This window comes from Dama dama, chromosome 5, assembly GCF_033118175.1.
Source record: "Dama dama isolate Ldn47 chromosome 5, ASM3311817v1, whole genome shotgun sequence".
Taxonomy (NCBI): domain Eukaryota; kingdom Metazoa; phylum Chordata; class Mammalia; order Artiodactyla; family Cervidae; genus Dama; species Dama dama.
In genome coordinates, this window is record NC_083685.1 from 35,147,434 (window position 1) to 35,161,731 (window position 14,298).

The window sequence follows — 14,298 nt, forward strand, 5'->3', positions numbered from 1 at the left end:
CACAGTTCAGGTATTGTTGTAAGCCTGGCTTGGAGAAATTTGGAACATTACTTTGCTAGCGTGTGAGATGAGTGCTATTGTGTGGTAGTTTGAGCAATCTTTGGCATTGCCTTTCTTAGGGATTGGAATGAAAACTGATATTTTCCTGTCCTGTGGCCACTGCTGAGTTTTCCAAATTTGCTGGCATATTGAGTGCAGCACTTTCAAAGCATCATATTTTAGGATTTGAAATAGCTCAACTGGAATTCCATCACTTCCACTAGCTTTGTTCATAGTGATGCTTTCTAAGGCCCACTTGTCTTCTAATTCCAGGATGCCTGCTCTGGGTGAGTTATCACACCATCATAATTATCTTGCTTGTGAAGATCTTTTTTGTACAGTTCTTTTGTGTAGTCTTGCTACCTCTTCTTAATATCTTCTGCTTCTGTTAGGTCCCCACTATTTCTGATCTTTATTGAGCCCATCTTTGCATGAAATGTTCCCTTGGTATCTCTAATTTTCTTGGAGAGATCTCTAGTCTTTCCCATTCTATTGTTTTCCTCTATTTCTTTGCACTGATCACTGAGGAAGGCTTTCTTACCTCCCCTGGCTATTCTTTGGAACTCTGCATTCAAATGGGTATATCTTTCCCTCTCTCCTTTGTTTTTTGCTTCTCTGCTCTTCACAGCTATTTGTAAGACCTCCTCGGACAGCCATTTTGCTTTTTGTATTTCTCTTTCTTAGGCATGGTCTTGCTCCCTGTCTTCTGTATGATGTCAGGAACCTCTGTCCATAGTTCATCAGGCATTCTGTCTATCAGATCTCATCCCTTAAATCTATTTCTCACTTCCACTGTATAATTGTTAGGGATTTGGTTTATGTACAAGCATTTCTTTTCATTGTGATAATCCCGAGACACTGCAAAATATTTTGGTACTGTCTACACATTAAAGAATTATAAGGTTATTTTGAGTGTAGTGCATTAATTCTCCTGGGATTTCAGAGGTAACAACAGTCTGAAGCTATTTCCAATACTCTCCAAAATTGGATGTTAAACTTTGTGATATATAAGGTTGTACAGGCTCCTTTAAAGTGTCTTACTGTTCATTCAGTACAAGGACTGTAAAACTCAGGCTAGTGACCCTTTTATTCTTAGGTTTTCAATGGAAGGCTTACATAATTGGTCCATTTATTTTAGATTGGAATGGAAAAAAAGTCATTAATTTTAAAATAAGATTATTAAAAACAGATAATATATTTTAAAGGCGTTAACTCTGAGTAGGGATTATATGCCTTAAACATCAACTGATATGAAACATTTGGGAAACACTGGTAGAAGGTGGCATATAAAATATATGGTAGACTTCAAAACTTGATAAGAAAAAGTATATAGATTATTTTCTTAATTTTACATTGCTGTGATAATAATATTTTGAAATAATTGGGGCAAATAAAGTGTCATTAAAATCAATTTTATTTCTTTCTCTTCTTTTTTTAATGTGACTACTACAAAAATTAAAATTACTAGGATGGATAAAATATTTTCCTTCTATTATTTTTCAAATGGGTTAGCATTAATCTCTAAGGAGAGGAATAATAGCTTGAGAACAGTAATAAAGTATCATGATTATAATTTTTTTAATTATGATATCTTTACACAAATGCAGGTCATTAAAAGCATGATGTTAGACTATATTTATTGATGCTGTGTTTCCAATATGCATTTAATTAAAAGAAGGTAGATTTAAAATAAATCTTGAATATAAGAATAATGTAGTCATATATAGTTCTCAAAGTGATCATAACTGAATGGCGGGATTAAAATAGATTCTTATTTTTCTTTTGAATGCCTTTCTGTTTTCTTTAACTTCTACAGTAAGAAAAATAAATCTTGTTTTTGTTTTTTAGTTGCTAAGTCATGTCTGACTCTTTGTGATCTCCTGGAGTGTAGCCCTCCAAGCTCCTCTGCCCGTTCGATTTTCCAGGCAAGAAAGCTGGAGTCAGTTGCCATTTCCTCTCCAGGGGATTTTCCCAACCCAGCAATTGAGGAATGGAAGCCCAAGAAAAATAAATATCCTTTCTTAAAAAATATGTATATAGAATTATGGTAGTATATGCAAGCAAAAAATAAAGACCTTGATAGACTTTTACTAATACGTGATTTGGGTTAAAATTTATGAAAATCCAAAACTCAATTTCTTGCGTTTTGATTCATTTCTTTTTCTCAACAAGATACAATGGATTCAAACTAATATTGACACTGAACATAAACTTTATGATTTCTATATGCATTGATAACGTCTATGTAAAGCTTCATGTTTTATCTGGTAATATCCATACAACTCCTCTGTGAAAGTGTTAGAACTCACATAAATGACAGGATAGATGTCTAGCTACTAAAAAAGAAAGAAAAAGAAAGAAAGAAAAAGAAAAGAAAGAGAAAGAAAGAAAGAAATGAGACAGGAATAACTATGAAGTAAAAACAAAAATGTTAGCCATTTAGTCATGCCCGACTCTTTGTGACCCCATGGAGTGTAGCCCACCAGGCTCCTCTGTCCATGGGATTCTACAGGCAAGAATACTGGAGTTGGTAGCCATTCCCTTCTCCAGGGGATCTTCCTGACCCAGGAATCGAACCTGGGTCTCATGCATTGCACATAGATTATTTACCATCTGAGCCACCAGAGAAGCCTAAGTAATACTGCTGCTAAGTCGCTTCAGTCGTGTCCGACTCTGTATGACCCCATAGACGGCAGCCCACCAGGCTCCCCCGTCCCTGGGATTCTCCAGGCAAGAACACTGGAGTGGGTTGCCATTGCCTTCTCCAATGCATGAAAGTGAAAAGTGAAAGTGAAGTTGCTCAGTCGAGTCCGACTCTTCGCGACCCCATGGACTGTAGCCTACCAGGCTCCTCTGTCCATGGGATCTTCCAGGCAAGAGTACTGGAGTGGGGTGCCATTGCCTTCTCCGAGCCCAAGTAATAGATATACATTAAAAAATAAATTTAGCAAAACTGTGATTTTTAAGTATTAGCTTCCAAATAGTATAAATGAAAAAATATCTGATTTATCTGCTATTATATATTTATAAGCATTGCTTTTAATAGTTCATAATAACACTCACTTGGTAAATTAATGCCTCTCTAAAGGATCATTTGACAGAACAGACTTTTATAAGGAAACTTTCAATTGGAAACTTTAGATAAAATGCGTCCTCTCAAACTAACCTAGAGAAAGGAATTCAGAAAAGAGCTAGTAATTAAAATGTGACATATTTCATTCCAATAGTTTTAAATTGCTGAACAATTTTGGCCAATCAAAAACTTAAATCCCATAAGGAGGAACTCAGTTTGGGAATCTGAGTTACTTTGAAATGAAGGAAAGGCTTTGTTGCCAATCTGCAGCCACTGTGTCATGTCCAAATAGATGGGATCTTTGAGAGCAGTGTGGCTGGAATCTTCATAGTAAAGCCACTACAAGGAGATGACAACCAGATATGGTTTCATAACTACCACAAAAGGACAATGCAAGCTTCAATTCAAAGTGTTTCTGAGAAACTGGTATTAAGAACAGGGGGTTAACAAAGCTTAAGTATGAAAGCAAAATAGTCAGTCCCTCAACAGTGTCCTACTCTTTGTGAATCCATGGATTGTAGCCTGTCAGGCCCCTCTAAATATGGAATTCTCCAGGCAAGAGTACTGGAGTGGGTAGTCATGCCCTTCTCCAGGAGATCTTCCCCACCCAGGGATCAAAGCCAGGTCTCCCACATTGCAGGCAGATTCTTTACCAGGGAATTATAGATATGATTGTGAAAATCCACAAACAGTCTTAGGCAAAGTCCTTCCCAGAATATTATACTGAAATGAGGGGAAAGTAATTTTAAGTCAAATGCACTAAATTATGATTGACAAGGTATGTCACAGTGTGAAAAATAAGAATAATTGGTCAGTTACCATTTTATTATTTTTTATTTCTATTTCACTTTGTCTCAGACACGTCCTTATTTTCAATATCTATATGACAGAAGAGTCAAAATGTCAAGAAATAAATAAAAGTGTTCCACTTGAAATAAAATAAGCTGAAATATCTAATTGAGCCTGCATTTAAAAGTAACAAACAGATCAACAAACAAACTTTACCTGTGAGAGATCAGAGCATGTAGAATGCCAGTGGTTATATGTAAAAAGAGAAACATAAAGGTGTACCAGCTACATCAGATTAAGGTAATATAAATAGGATGAGGACAGAGTCATCTCCAAGTTGGAAAGATTTAAGATCATAGTTATATAATCTTACAGTGTTGAAGATTTAAAAATTATAGTTCAAATCTGTTTTGCCTTATCGGTTGTTCTTTTATTAACAGTTAGGATATAATAGTTTTGGGTTTTCTTTTTTTTTTTTTTTGGTTTAAGACCAAGAAACTATCCTTTTAGAATATATGTCTATACATAAAATTTCAACAATCATGTTTTGCAACAGTGTTTTTCTATAGTGGCTGGAATCCAGATACAGCAAAAAATAACACACAGTGTAACCATCTGTAAGACAGTGATTCTGTATTTATCCAACCATCAGGGCATATCTGCACACTCCAACACAGAAGATTACAGTCATACACATGTGAACTAACTTTGTAATCAAAGCTTGTAGTAGAATATTGATTTCTCCAGTGAATCAGTCAATCAAAGTTCCTGCAAAGTTTTACACTATAATGATCCAGTATAGATTCTTTTATGAATATAGCAGTTCTATCTATCCAATGCATCATTTCCCAAATCAGTATGGGGTTTTTTAATCCAGATAAATAGTACAAGCTTGCCAGCACCTTAGAAGTCATTCTCTCTTGCCTGTGTTTCCATAGGTGACCATTCATATTACATACTATAACCACAAATGAGTTTTATCTATTTTAGATTTTAACTAAATATATACTTTAATGTACATTTATGTGCTCTGCTTCTTTGCTCAGAATTTTTTTTTTTCATTTTTTTATATCCAACTTTTCAGCCACCAGCACTTAACTGTCTACACTTACATCTCTGCTGCAAAGTGCCATAACCAAAGTTACCAATAACTTCCTTATTGCCAATCCAGTGCCCGTTCTTCTGTTGTATACTTTCTTGCTTTGAACTTAGCCTTGAAAACAATTCCTTACTAAAAGTTCTTGATGGCGTACTCCGTTGACTTTCCTCTTTGTGCTATTATTGTTTAGTTTTAGCTTCCTACTGCTGTTTTACTCTTCTCTCTCCACTAACAGTAAGTCTCCTACATATGACTCTTCGAGTTGTGAACTTTCAAAGATGCTAACATGTGTTCCCTCAGTGTCAGGCGTAAGTGAAATTGCAGCTTGCTCTCCATCTCCTCTTGCTGTTGATTTTTCAGCCCTGCCATCTGCCACCTCCACTCCCTTCTCCAGTCAATAACTCTTCTTGCCTGCTTCCTCAGTGCCGGGCCCCGTGTCCCAGCTGTTGGACTCTACTACTGTACTTTTCAAGGTACTGTACTGTAAGATTAAAAATGTGTTTTTATGTATTATTTGTGTGAAAAGTATTAGAAACCTATTATATTATGTTATGTATTATAATGTATTATATAGTACATACATATACATATATATAATGTATAATGTATAGTATAGTACTATAGTTGATTGTGTTAGTTGGGTAGCTAGACTAACTCTGTTGGATTTTTTGAGCAAATCAGACTTATGAATCTGCTCTTGGCATAGAACTTGTTCATATGAAGGGGACTTCCTATGCTTACCTTGGATACCTCCATCCTTGCCACAGAATCAAATTTTAACTACATGCTCTCTGTCTCGCCTTGTGACCCAGAGCTCTCACCTGACTCTGGGCCACCTGATTCTCCAACTAAAAGTTTCTATTTGGATATGCCAATATGTCTAAAATTTAACTAAATATACTCCCCAAACTTGTTTCTCTTCCTGGGCTTCCTACGTTAATGAGTAGCATCATTGTCCACCTTTGTATGCAAACTAGATAATTTGACATTATCCTTGACCCTACCCTCTTCCTCCCATGTCTATGTAATCACTCATCTAATCCAGCTAATTCTGCTTGTAAACTATTTTCCAAATATGGACACATCCTTGCATTATTGCTACTGCTATTCTAGTCCTGTCCCCATCACTTTCACATACTTCAACACTCTTAATTGGTCACTAAATTCAGCTATTTTTCTCAAATAAAGAACTTTCATATACTAATGATGTAATGTCAGTGAATGTTAATATGATACTCATATTTCATTGCTTGAGTTATTAGATGGTTCCGATAATTAACATTTTATTGCAGCGAATGTGATTTCCTAGAAAAATAAATTTTCTTTTTCTTATAATGTCACGATCAAATCTATAGTCCATTAAGAAGCCTTTCACATATAATCATGGAGATTTAGGTGATTTAAAGTAACTCTTAGATTTTGAAAAATATTTTAGAATCCTAATTATTCTTTTTTAAAAAGGAGAGACAGATATTGTACAAGTAGCTTCAATATAAATCTCACAATTGATGCATTAGGCTTGCAAAAACCTAATTACTTTATGCATAGTAGAAAAATATCTTCCTGTAGATCCTTCCACATAGAGATTGTTTGTGAGCTGAATAAAGATATACTTAAGGGTGATGTTAGACCTTTAATCACTAGAACACATACATGTCTTAAAGTGTATGTAAATGGCTTAGGGAACTACAGCTCATAATTATTTGATATAATTTCAAGAATCTGTCATAATTACACAAACTCCTCACTCCACACAATTTTAAATCAAAGCAATATATAGTTTAACTTAGGAAATTAAGTACTTGAAAAGCATTTCCAAAACAAATGTACATTTAGTGGGTAGACAACTGCACTATTTTTGGCAATCTAGAATGTCCAAATGAAAACAATTATTTCCTAAAATTCATAGTCATATATTTGCACTTTATCATCCCAACTGAATGTGCAAAACTAAATATATATAAATATTTATTTGAACATCACTTCTGAAATTCTGTGTGTGGTCATATTGTCTGATGGCGAATTACTTGCACTTACCTACAGATTTGAAGCAAAAATATATATTTCAAGCCAAGTCAAACTTAATCAAGCATTGTATTTTGATTTTCAGTTGGAAGAAAATAAAATACTGTCTCTATATAGTCAGTACAAGTCCTTACAGTTAATAAAGATATTATTTGTTTTTAATTCTAAGCACTCTTTACACTGCAAATCTACACATTTTACTATTGAGAAAACAAAATTCATGGGTGTAGGGTGTCCACAATTTGCAAAGAAGATTTAGTATTTCCTCTAAGTATTCAAAACTATGTCTGACCTCATTTAGTATTTATTGGATCCCATTACACAGATTTCCAAGTTTGCTAACCAAAGAAAGCATAATTTAAGATATTTGATACTCAGTGAGAGTGAGGGATTTAGGTATCTTAGTAAAACTCAAAAGATTTTTTACTAATGTAAAAAACACTGGAGAGAAATTAAGAATGTCACATAATGCTTATTAGAAAATAATAAAATACTTCATCTTATTCAAAATGGAAAAAAATATTTCATGAAAAACCTTATAAGTGTGAAAACAACACTCTAATATAATGCAATAACACTTGATGATGTGCTGGCTTTTTTTCTTTACCATTAACATTTACCTGTTTGCAAGCTTTTCCCCATTTTATATGGCAGCAGAAAGATTAATAAACTGGAATTCAAGAATTCTATCTATCCTTATATCTAGCAGTAAATAATGAGTGGATAAAGATAAATATAACTTCCCTGGCCTTAGTTTATTCTCTTGGATATTCATTTAGGGAGTTTTTAGTTTTCTGTGCTTTCTTTTTATAAACTATCTGGGGGAATGAATTCTATGTGTGAAAAATGATTAGTATTTACCCTTCCTTCATATGTCATTTTGATCATTGTCTGTCTGAGATGATGTATCCCTCAGGGAAAGGAAACATCTTTTTCAAGTTACTTTAACTAGTATAGCACTCTATACACATAGGTACTTAGTACATAAATTTAAAATGGATTGCCTTTTCACTATTTTTATACATTTTTATTCATAATACTAATATTTTAAATAGAATGACTTTTTAAAATCATGTCATTACACAAATTCTGTCACAAAACTGAGGTGGGTTTAGTTGTATTATAACAGAAGGAGAGAAATAAATAGGCATATGTTTCCTACTCACATATAAATACCTTGCTGATACAGACAATCCATACAAGTTAGTTTTGCATTCTCCAAGAAGTCATTATAGAACTGGTTGCCCTGTTTAATAAGGTTGAAACACTAAAAATGTAAAACTGTATGGAAAACTGCTTGGTTAAACCACAAGGAATATCAAAACACTCCAGATAATTCCAGCATTACTTAGAAAAACATTATCTTTTCCCATTGATTGTTAACATAATTTTATCACAGTTAAGAAAAAGTTTTGTGATGATTCAAAAAGATAAAAGCTAGTAATATGATTACTGACTGCCAAGTGCTTGCATTACCCATTATCTCTTTATGGTTCAAAATATTAAAAATGTATACCTTTTGTGTTAGACACAATTTTCACCTAATAGAAGAATCATTAACGATATTCATTCAATTTCATTGCATTTCCTATAAATAATTTCTGTAATTTGATACCATATTACATTCCAGCCATCAACAGAATCATATAGATTTTCTTCCATCCAAATTCGATTGTTCCTAGTGCCCAATAGTTCCTTTATAAACCATGTTTCACTATGTCTCTATTGAATGCTTGTACTGATGCTTCAGATTTCTGAATTGCATAATTTTATTTATCTTTACAATGTACTGAACTACCTTGCCTTCCTTAGCAGCGTCAAATCATCTCTCAAACACAGTATCATATTTTCCCCTTCATAGGGGCCAGATAGCAGTATTCTTGAGAAGATTCTTATGTATTGATATTGCCAGGGATCAATATTCAGTCTCCACCATGTTATCACAAAAATAATATGTTATTCACACTTTATTTTCATTGTTTTGTCATTTTCTAGCTCCACTTTCCCACCATCAACAATAACTACATTTTAAATAAAAATCCTATAGAAATATATCTAATTCTCTTATTCACACTTGATAGTTTGTATACCATTAAAAATGTTTCCTGCTATTGCTACAAATTTCAAGTACTTTTATTTAGCCAAATCTGTCTTCATATTATGAGAGTGTGAATAGTAGTTGGTAGAGTAGACTGGCTGTTTAATAAAATAAGTTAGTAAAATAGTAATATAGTTATTTCATAGACTTTCAGACTTATAAAAGAATGTGCAGTTGGACTAATTTCTCTAAATATTATGGTATATCATGCACCTGAGATTTTATTCATGCCAATATAGGAGGCAAAATTGACACCCTAAAATATCTCTTTAATATACATACTACTTGTGTACTAAAGAGACAATCAAAGCTCAATCAAAGTCCAAAAGACTGAGACAGTAACTTCAATTTTCCCCCTAACTGCCTAAAAAAAAGCAGATAGAAGACCTGTTCCAGGAAGGGGGCTGTCGCTGCAGGGTAACTATAATGTGAACTAGGTGTGGACAGGGAGGAACTTAGCAAATCCATGTGTGTTAAAATTCTTCTTTATGTTCTATTTTCTCTGCAGGGCCCAGCAAACATTTGTTAACCAAACATCGGCTTTTTCATCTGTCTGAAAATTGCCTTCCTCCCCTCTGAAGTCCTCTTTTGTCTTTACTGAGGATGGTACTTAAGGTGAGGTTTTCAGTCATTTAAGGTAAGGGTTTCAGTCATTGAGGACAGTACTTAACGGGAGGGTTTTACTGCTTAAGGTGAGGGTTTCGGTTTTCCTGGGTCTCTCCCATTTATATACATTATTAAACTTTGTTTGATTTTCTCCTGCTAACATGCCTCATGACAACTTGATCCTTAAGCCAGTCAGAGAAGTCTAGAAGGGTAGAGGAACATTGTTTCCTCTCTGACACTATTCTGTTTGTCCATCTTCCATCTCTCATCCAACAAAGTCCAAACCCACTCATCCTGAAGACTCATTCAATTATTACTACCTTCACCACCTCTCCTTGATTCCCCAAAGGGGAGATTATATTCTTAATTCACTTAATATTTTATGTAGGACTTTCTGTGACATTTATCTCCTTCTATCTTACATAATATAATGTGATTTTTTTTTCCCTGATAAACCATAGTATTCCTGTTATCCAGAGCACACAAAATAATGCTTGCTACAGAGCAAAGCTCAGTGACAAACACATAGACTTCTTAACTAGTTTGGCATAGATTCAATTATAAATTCAGCCACTGAATTCTTAACTTCTCGTGTTTCAGTTTCTTCATATAATCTTCCAATGATAATGCTGCTTTCTTCTTACCTTTGAAAAGTTGTACACACGTTTAAAGGATGAAATGTTTACTGAGATATCCCATCTTGTATTCTGCTTGCAACTTAAAGTGGAAATGCAGCTTAATTACATCTGAAGAGCATACTAACATCTTGCCTTAAAGCTTTATAACCCACAAGTCTTTCATATTTATTACTTTGCTAGTATCAAATATTGCATAAAATATGATCAATGTTTAATATAAAATGATCATGTGATAATTACTATCATTATTTATATGAATTTTTAGAGATTTAATTTTTTAAATTTAATTTAATTTTAATTTAATTTTTTCCAATATCAGACAGCTGATGTATGACAGGCATAATACAAACATGATCTTTTTACATGAAACACATAGTATATTCCCTGTCTTTTTGGAAAAAAAATTACATGTGTATATATTTGGAAAGCTTTACATATGTGAGTACTATAAAAATACTGAAGATAATCTATTTATCTAAAATGCTCTTTAACTTAGATTACTTTGTGATTTTCAAACACCAACCAGTTTATTTAATGATTTTTTTTTTCCTTTGTTTTTTTAACACAGAGCTCTGAAAACACTCCTTTCTGTTTTTCTGTCTCCTAGTCTTTTTTTTTTGGAATTATTTTTAATGAATAACCTGACATGTAGCTTTTTAAAACAAAATCATCTTTACAATTTTGCAATACAAAGTATAAACATCCAATTTGAAGAAGTCTTAAAGCATTCATACATACATCATTCATTCCAAAGTATCTTAACATAAACATAAATTGTCATTCTTATGGTATTTTGTTACCATATATGCAAACTATCTATTAAACAACTTTAGTTTACTTATAAGGTAAAAGAGTCACTGTGTAAATAAATTGTTTTTGATAAGCAGTGACAAACAATGAAGTACTGTTCCTAGTCTAAAATAACCAGGGAAACAGCATTGTGGAATTAATATCTTAAACTAGAATCAACAAGAACTGATAGCAACGGCTACTGAATATTTCTAGCTCTTTATTTTAGAATACTAAATCCCTTACCTCTTACATTCTTTTTAATAGAGCCAAACCCTTAAATTTTCTCAGTTGTATCACTTCTCTTAAGTAGCAGCTTGTACTTTGAGATCAAGCAAACACATCATATTGGGTAATGAAACAGGAAAAAGAACAAAGAGGAATTAGAGAATGAATCTTATACTCACGGAATGCTCTATAAAATTCTTCAAGAGCCAGGTGCTTGTCTGAGTTAAAATCATCATATTTCAGTAGATCATACAAAGTACAATCAGAAAGGTCCTTGCCAAGGTCTTCCTGTTTTATCACCTGAAAAGAAAATTAAAATCATGCAATTATATCAGTGTCTTAACATTTCTGTAGGTAATTTAAGTCTACACTTGAGCAAAGAACTGAACTTACAGGAAACCTGGGTTTTCAGTTACTGAACATTTATTTCCAAGTGTTTCAATGACATAAAATTATAAATTTGATTTAGCTTATTTTGACACTCAGATAGATACTTAGAATTTAGCCTGAAAGTTCTAATACAAAAATCTCCCAGTAGGACCCAGAAAACTGAACATTAAAGGGGCATTTTTGTATTTTACTCATTTCCTTTGCTCCACTTACATTGACTCAAGGAGATACTTTACTTCTACATGAAAATTGCCTTCTAAGTCTCAGTGACCCATGTCAAAATGGAACAGCTCTTTCCCAACAAAAATAGTCAGTAGCTTGTTCCAACCTTCATCTTCCTATTATTTGTCAAAAATGAAGTTAGATTTTTTTTTCCCTCTTTTGTCTAACATCCTTCCCAGCTGGAATTGAAGCCATTTGGGATTCTGAATTAACTCCCTGGATCACAAAGGAGCTATTAAACAAACTACTGTTTCCAGGAGCCAGTTAGAATTAATGCACCAAATGATGATGGAAATCTACCCAAGCATGGGTGAGAAAAATCACCAAACTGCTTTTATGCTCTGTGCTCTGTTCCATGGACTGTGGCAGTGGCTCTTTTAAGACTCCACTGATTTTGACTATAGCTTGTGTGGCAAAAGGGCTCCCCAATATTTTTCAAACATTCCTTTTCCCCAGGTAGCTGCATGGCTGTGTCCAACAGTCTTTCATATTTGTCCACAGAGGGAGTGGTTCATATTGCTTGGAGGTTTGTTTCACAGTGTGAGTTTTGTTAAAGTTGGTGCAATAAGGAAACACAAGCTCTGAAGTCAGCCAGCTTTGGGTTTAGACCATGCCAAGGCCACTTAATAGCTCTATAATTTCTGGCAAGTCACTCAACCTTTTCTCACTAAGAAATTAATGATAGCAAACTCTACATCTCCTGGCTGGTGTGCAGATTATAAATACAAATATACACATATATACAAAGTTTTAGTCAAGTGCAAGACATATAGTATACACTCAGACATAATCATTTAATGCTACAAATAATGATATATATACAAATGTGCTTCTTATTATAATAATTCATTGGAGTTTTCCACACCAGCTTGTGGATGTTATGGTTACGTATAGTTTGAAAGATTGAGACTTTGTCATAACAATGACAGATTGGTGATAATGATGTCTCAAGAGCTATTTTTAACTATTTTATGGAACACCCCTGTGTTAAAAGTTGCCATGCCTGCATGAGGATGAGCTGTAGAGACAATTCTGAGGATGGAGCTTAGGCTATGCGTCACGAGAAGCTCCTGCCCCGTCACCTGAGTGGTGACACGCAATGACAGTGTTTGCACTGCTAAATATAGCTTTCACAACATCATGTGCTCTCTATCCTTATTTGCTGTATTCAAATTTCATTGGCTAAGCTGGCATTTGCTGCCTTCGGGGAGGAAAAACGCGAGTGGTTTATCTGCTTTCCATATAAATAGATACGGTTGATAGTGAGTGGTAAAGCCCTTGGCTTTAGCACAGTCCAGCTGGAGGGATTAACGAAACTACTTAATGGCTGGAGCTCTCTCTCCTATAAGCCTAATGGGAAAACAAATACTGCTTTCCTGTTTAGAAAGCAACCGAGCTCTCAGCCACTCTCCATCTGTTGTTTATTAGATGATGAGGAAAGGCTTCTCCCGGGTGGCAGAGGGGCAGTGTTTTTTGGTCTTACCTCACTATGCTCTTTCTAAAGACCCGTGGGGCCAGCACCACAGTAATTTTTAGGATGCAGTGACTACAGAATCTGGTCCAATACTTTAATACTATTTTTGCTGGCTTTAATTCACATACTTCTTTGTGAAATGATGGAACAGAAAGTTGGGAGAGAAGCTTTCATCATTGTCTCATATTAATTTCTGTTCTAATATTTTATTCAAGGTAAATTGTGCATAAACCAAGAGAACAGATGTCTATCTTTTCCCTTAATAGTGGCTTTGGCATAAAACTAGCTTGCTTTTGATTTGATCTTGATTTGATCATGATGCTATAACTCAAGCTGGATATGCTGTTTTAAGGAATGTGCTTTAGAAAAGTGCATGGTTCTGGCTAGTGAGCTATATATATGTATAACTCTACTCAATGATATTTGGCCATGGTATGATATAGGGGTTATGTGATTCATCCCCTCATTCATCCATTGTTTAATATACATTTTCCTCATATATTCCATTTCTGTTCAATGACATAGTCTACTTAAGACACGCTTCCTGGTAAGCATGTTTCTCCTTTGTTTCTTGATGGGAGCTTTGGCATGGTCTGAGGTGTTTCAATGTGGGAATTATTTTCTTGTGACCTTTTAACCATCATGGGAAAATTGCTTTAGATATTCTGAGTTCTGATAGCTTTAAAGAGCTGTGTAGTTGACCATTGAGAAGAAAATATAAAACAAGATAGAAGCAGTAATACATTAAGCACTCTGGCACTGGGAATCCAAACTTGTAGGACACTTATTTCATTTATTGTCTGGCTCTGGTTCTAAAACCTTTCCAGT

The 14,298-nt window shown here is 34.2% G+C and overlaps 1 protein-coding gene across 1 annotated transcript in view; it reads right to left on the reverse strand.

The window, feature by feature from the left end:
• Window positions 1–14,298, reverse strand: part of FSTL5 (follistatin like 5) — an 864,841-nt gene that overhangs the window by 403,748 nt on the left and 446,795 nt on the right. Inside the window, exon 6 of the mRNA XM_061140881.1 lies at window positions 11,564–11,684. Within this exon, the coding sequence (XP_060996864.1) occupies window positions 11,564–11,684 (121 nt within the window). The remainder of the gene's footprint in view (window positions 1–11,563; window positions 11,685–14,298) is intronic.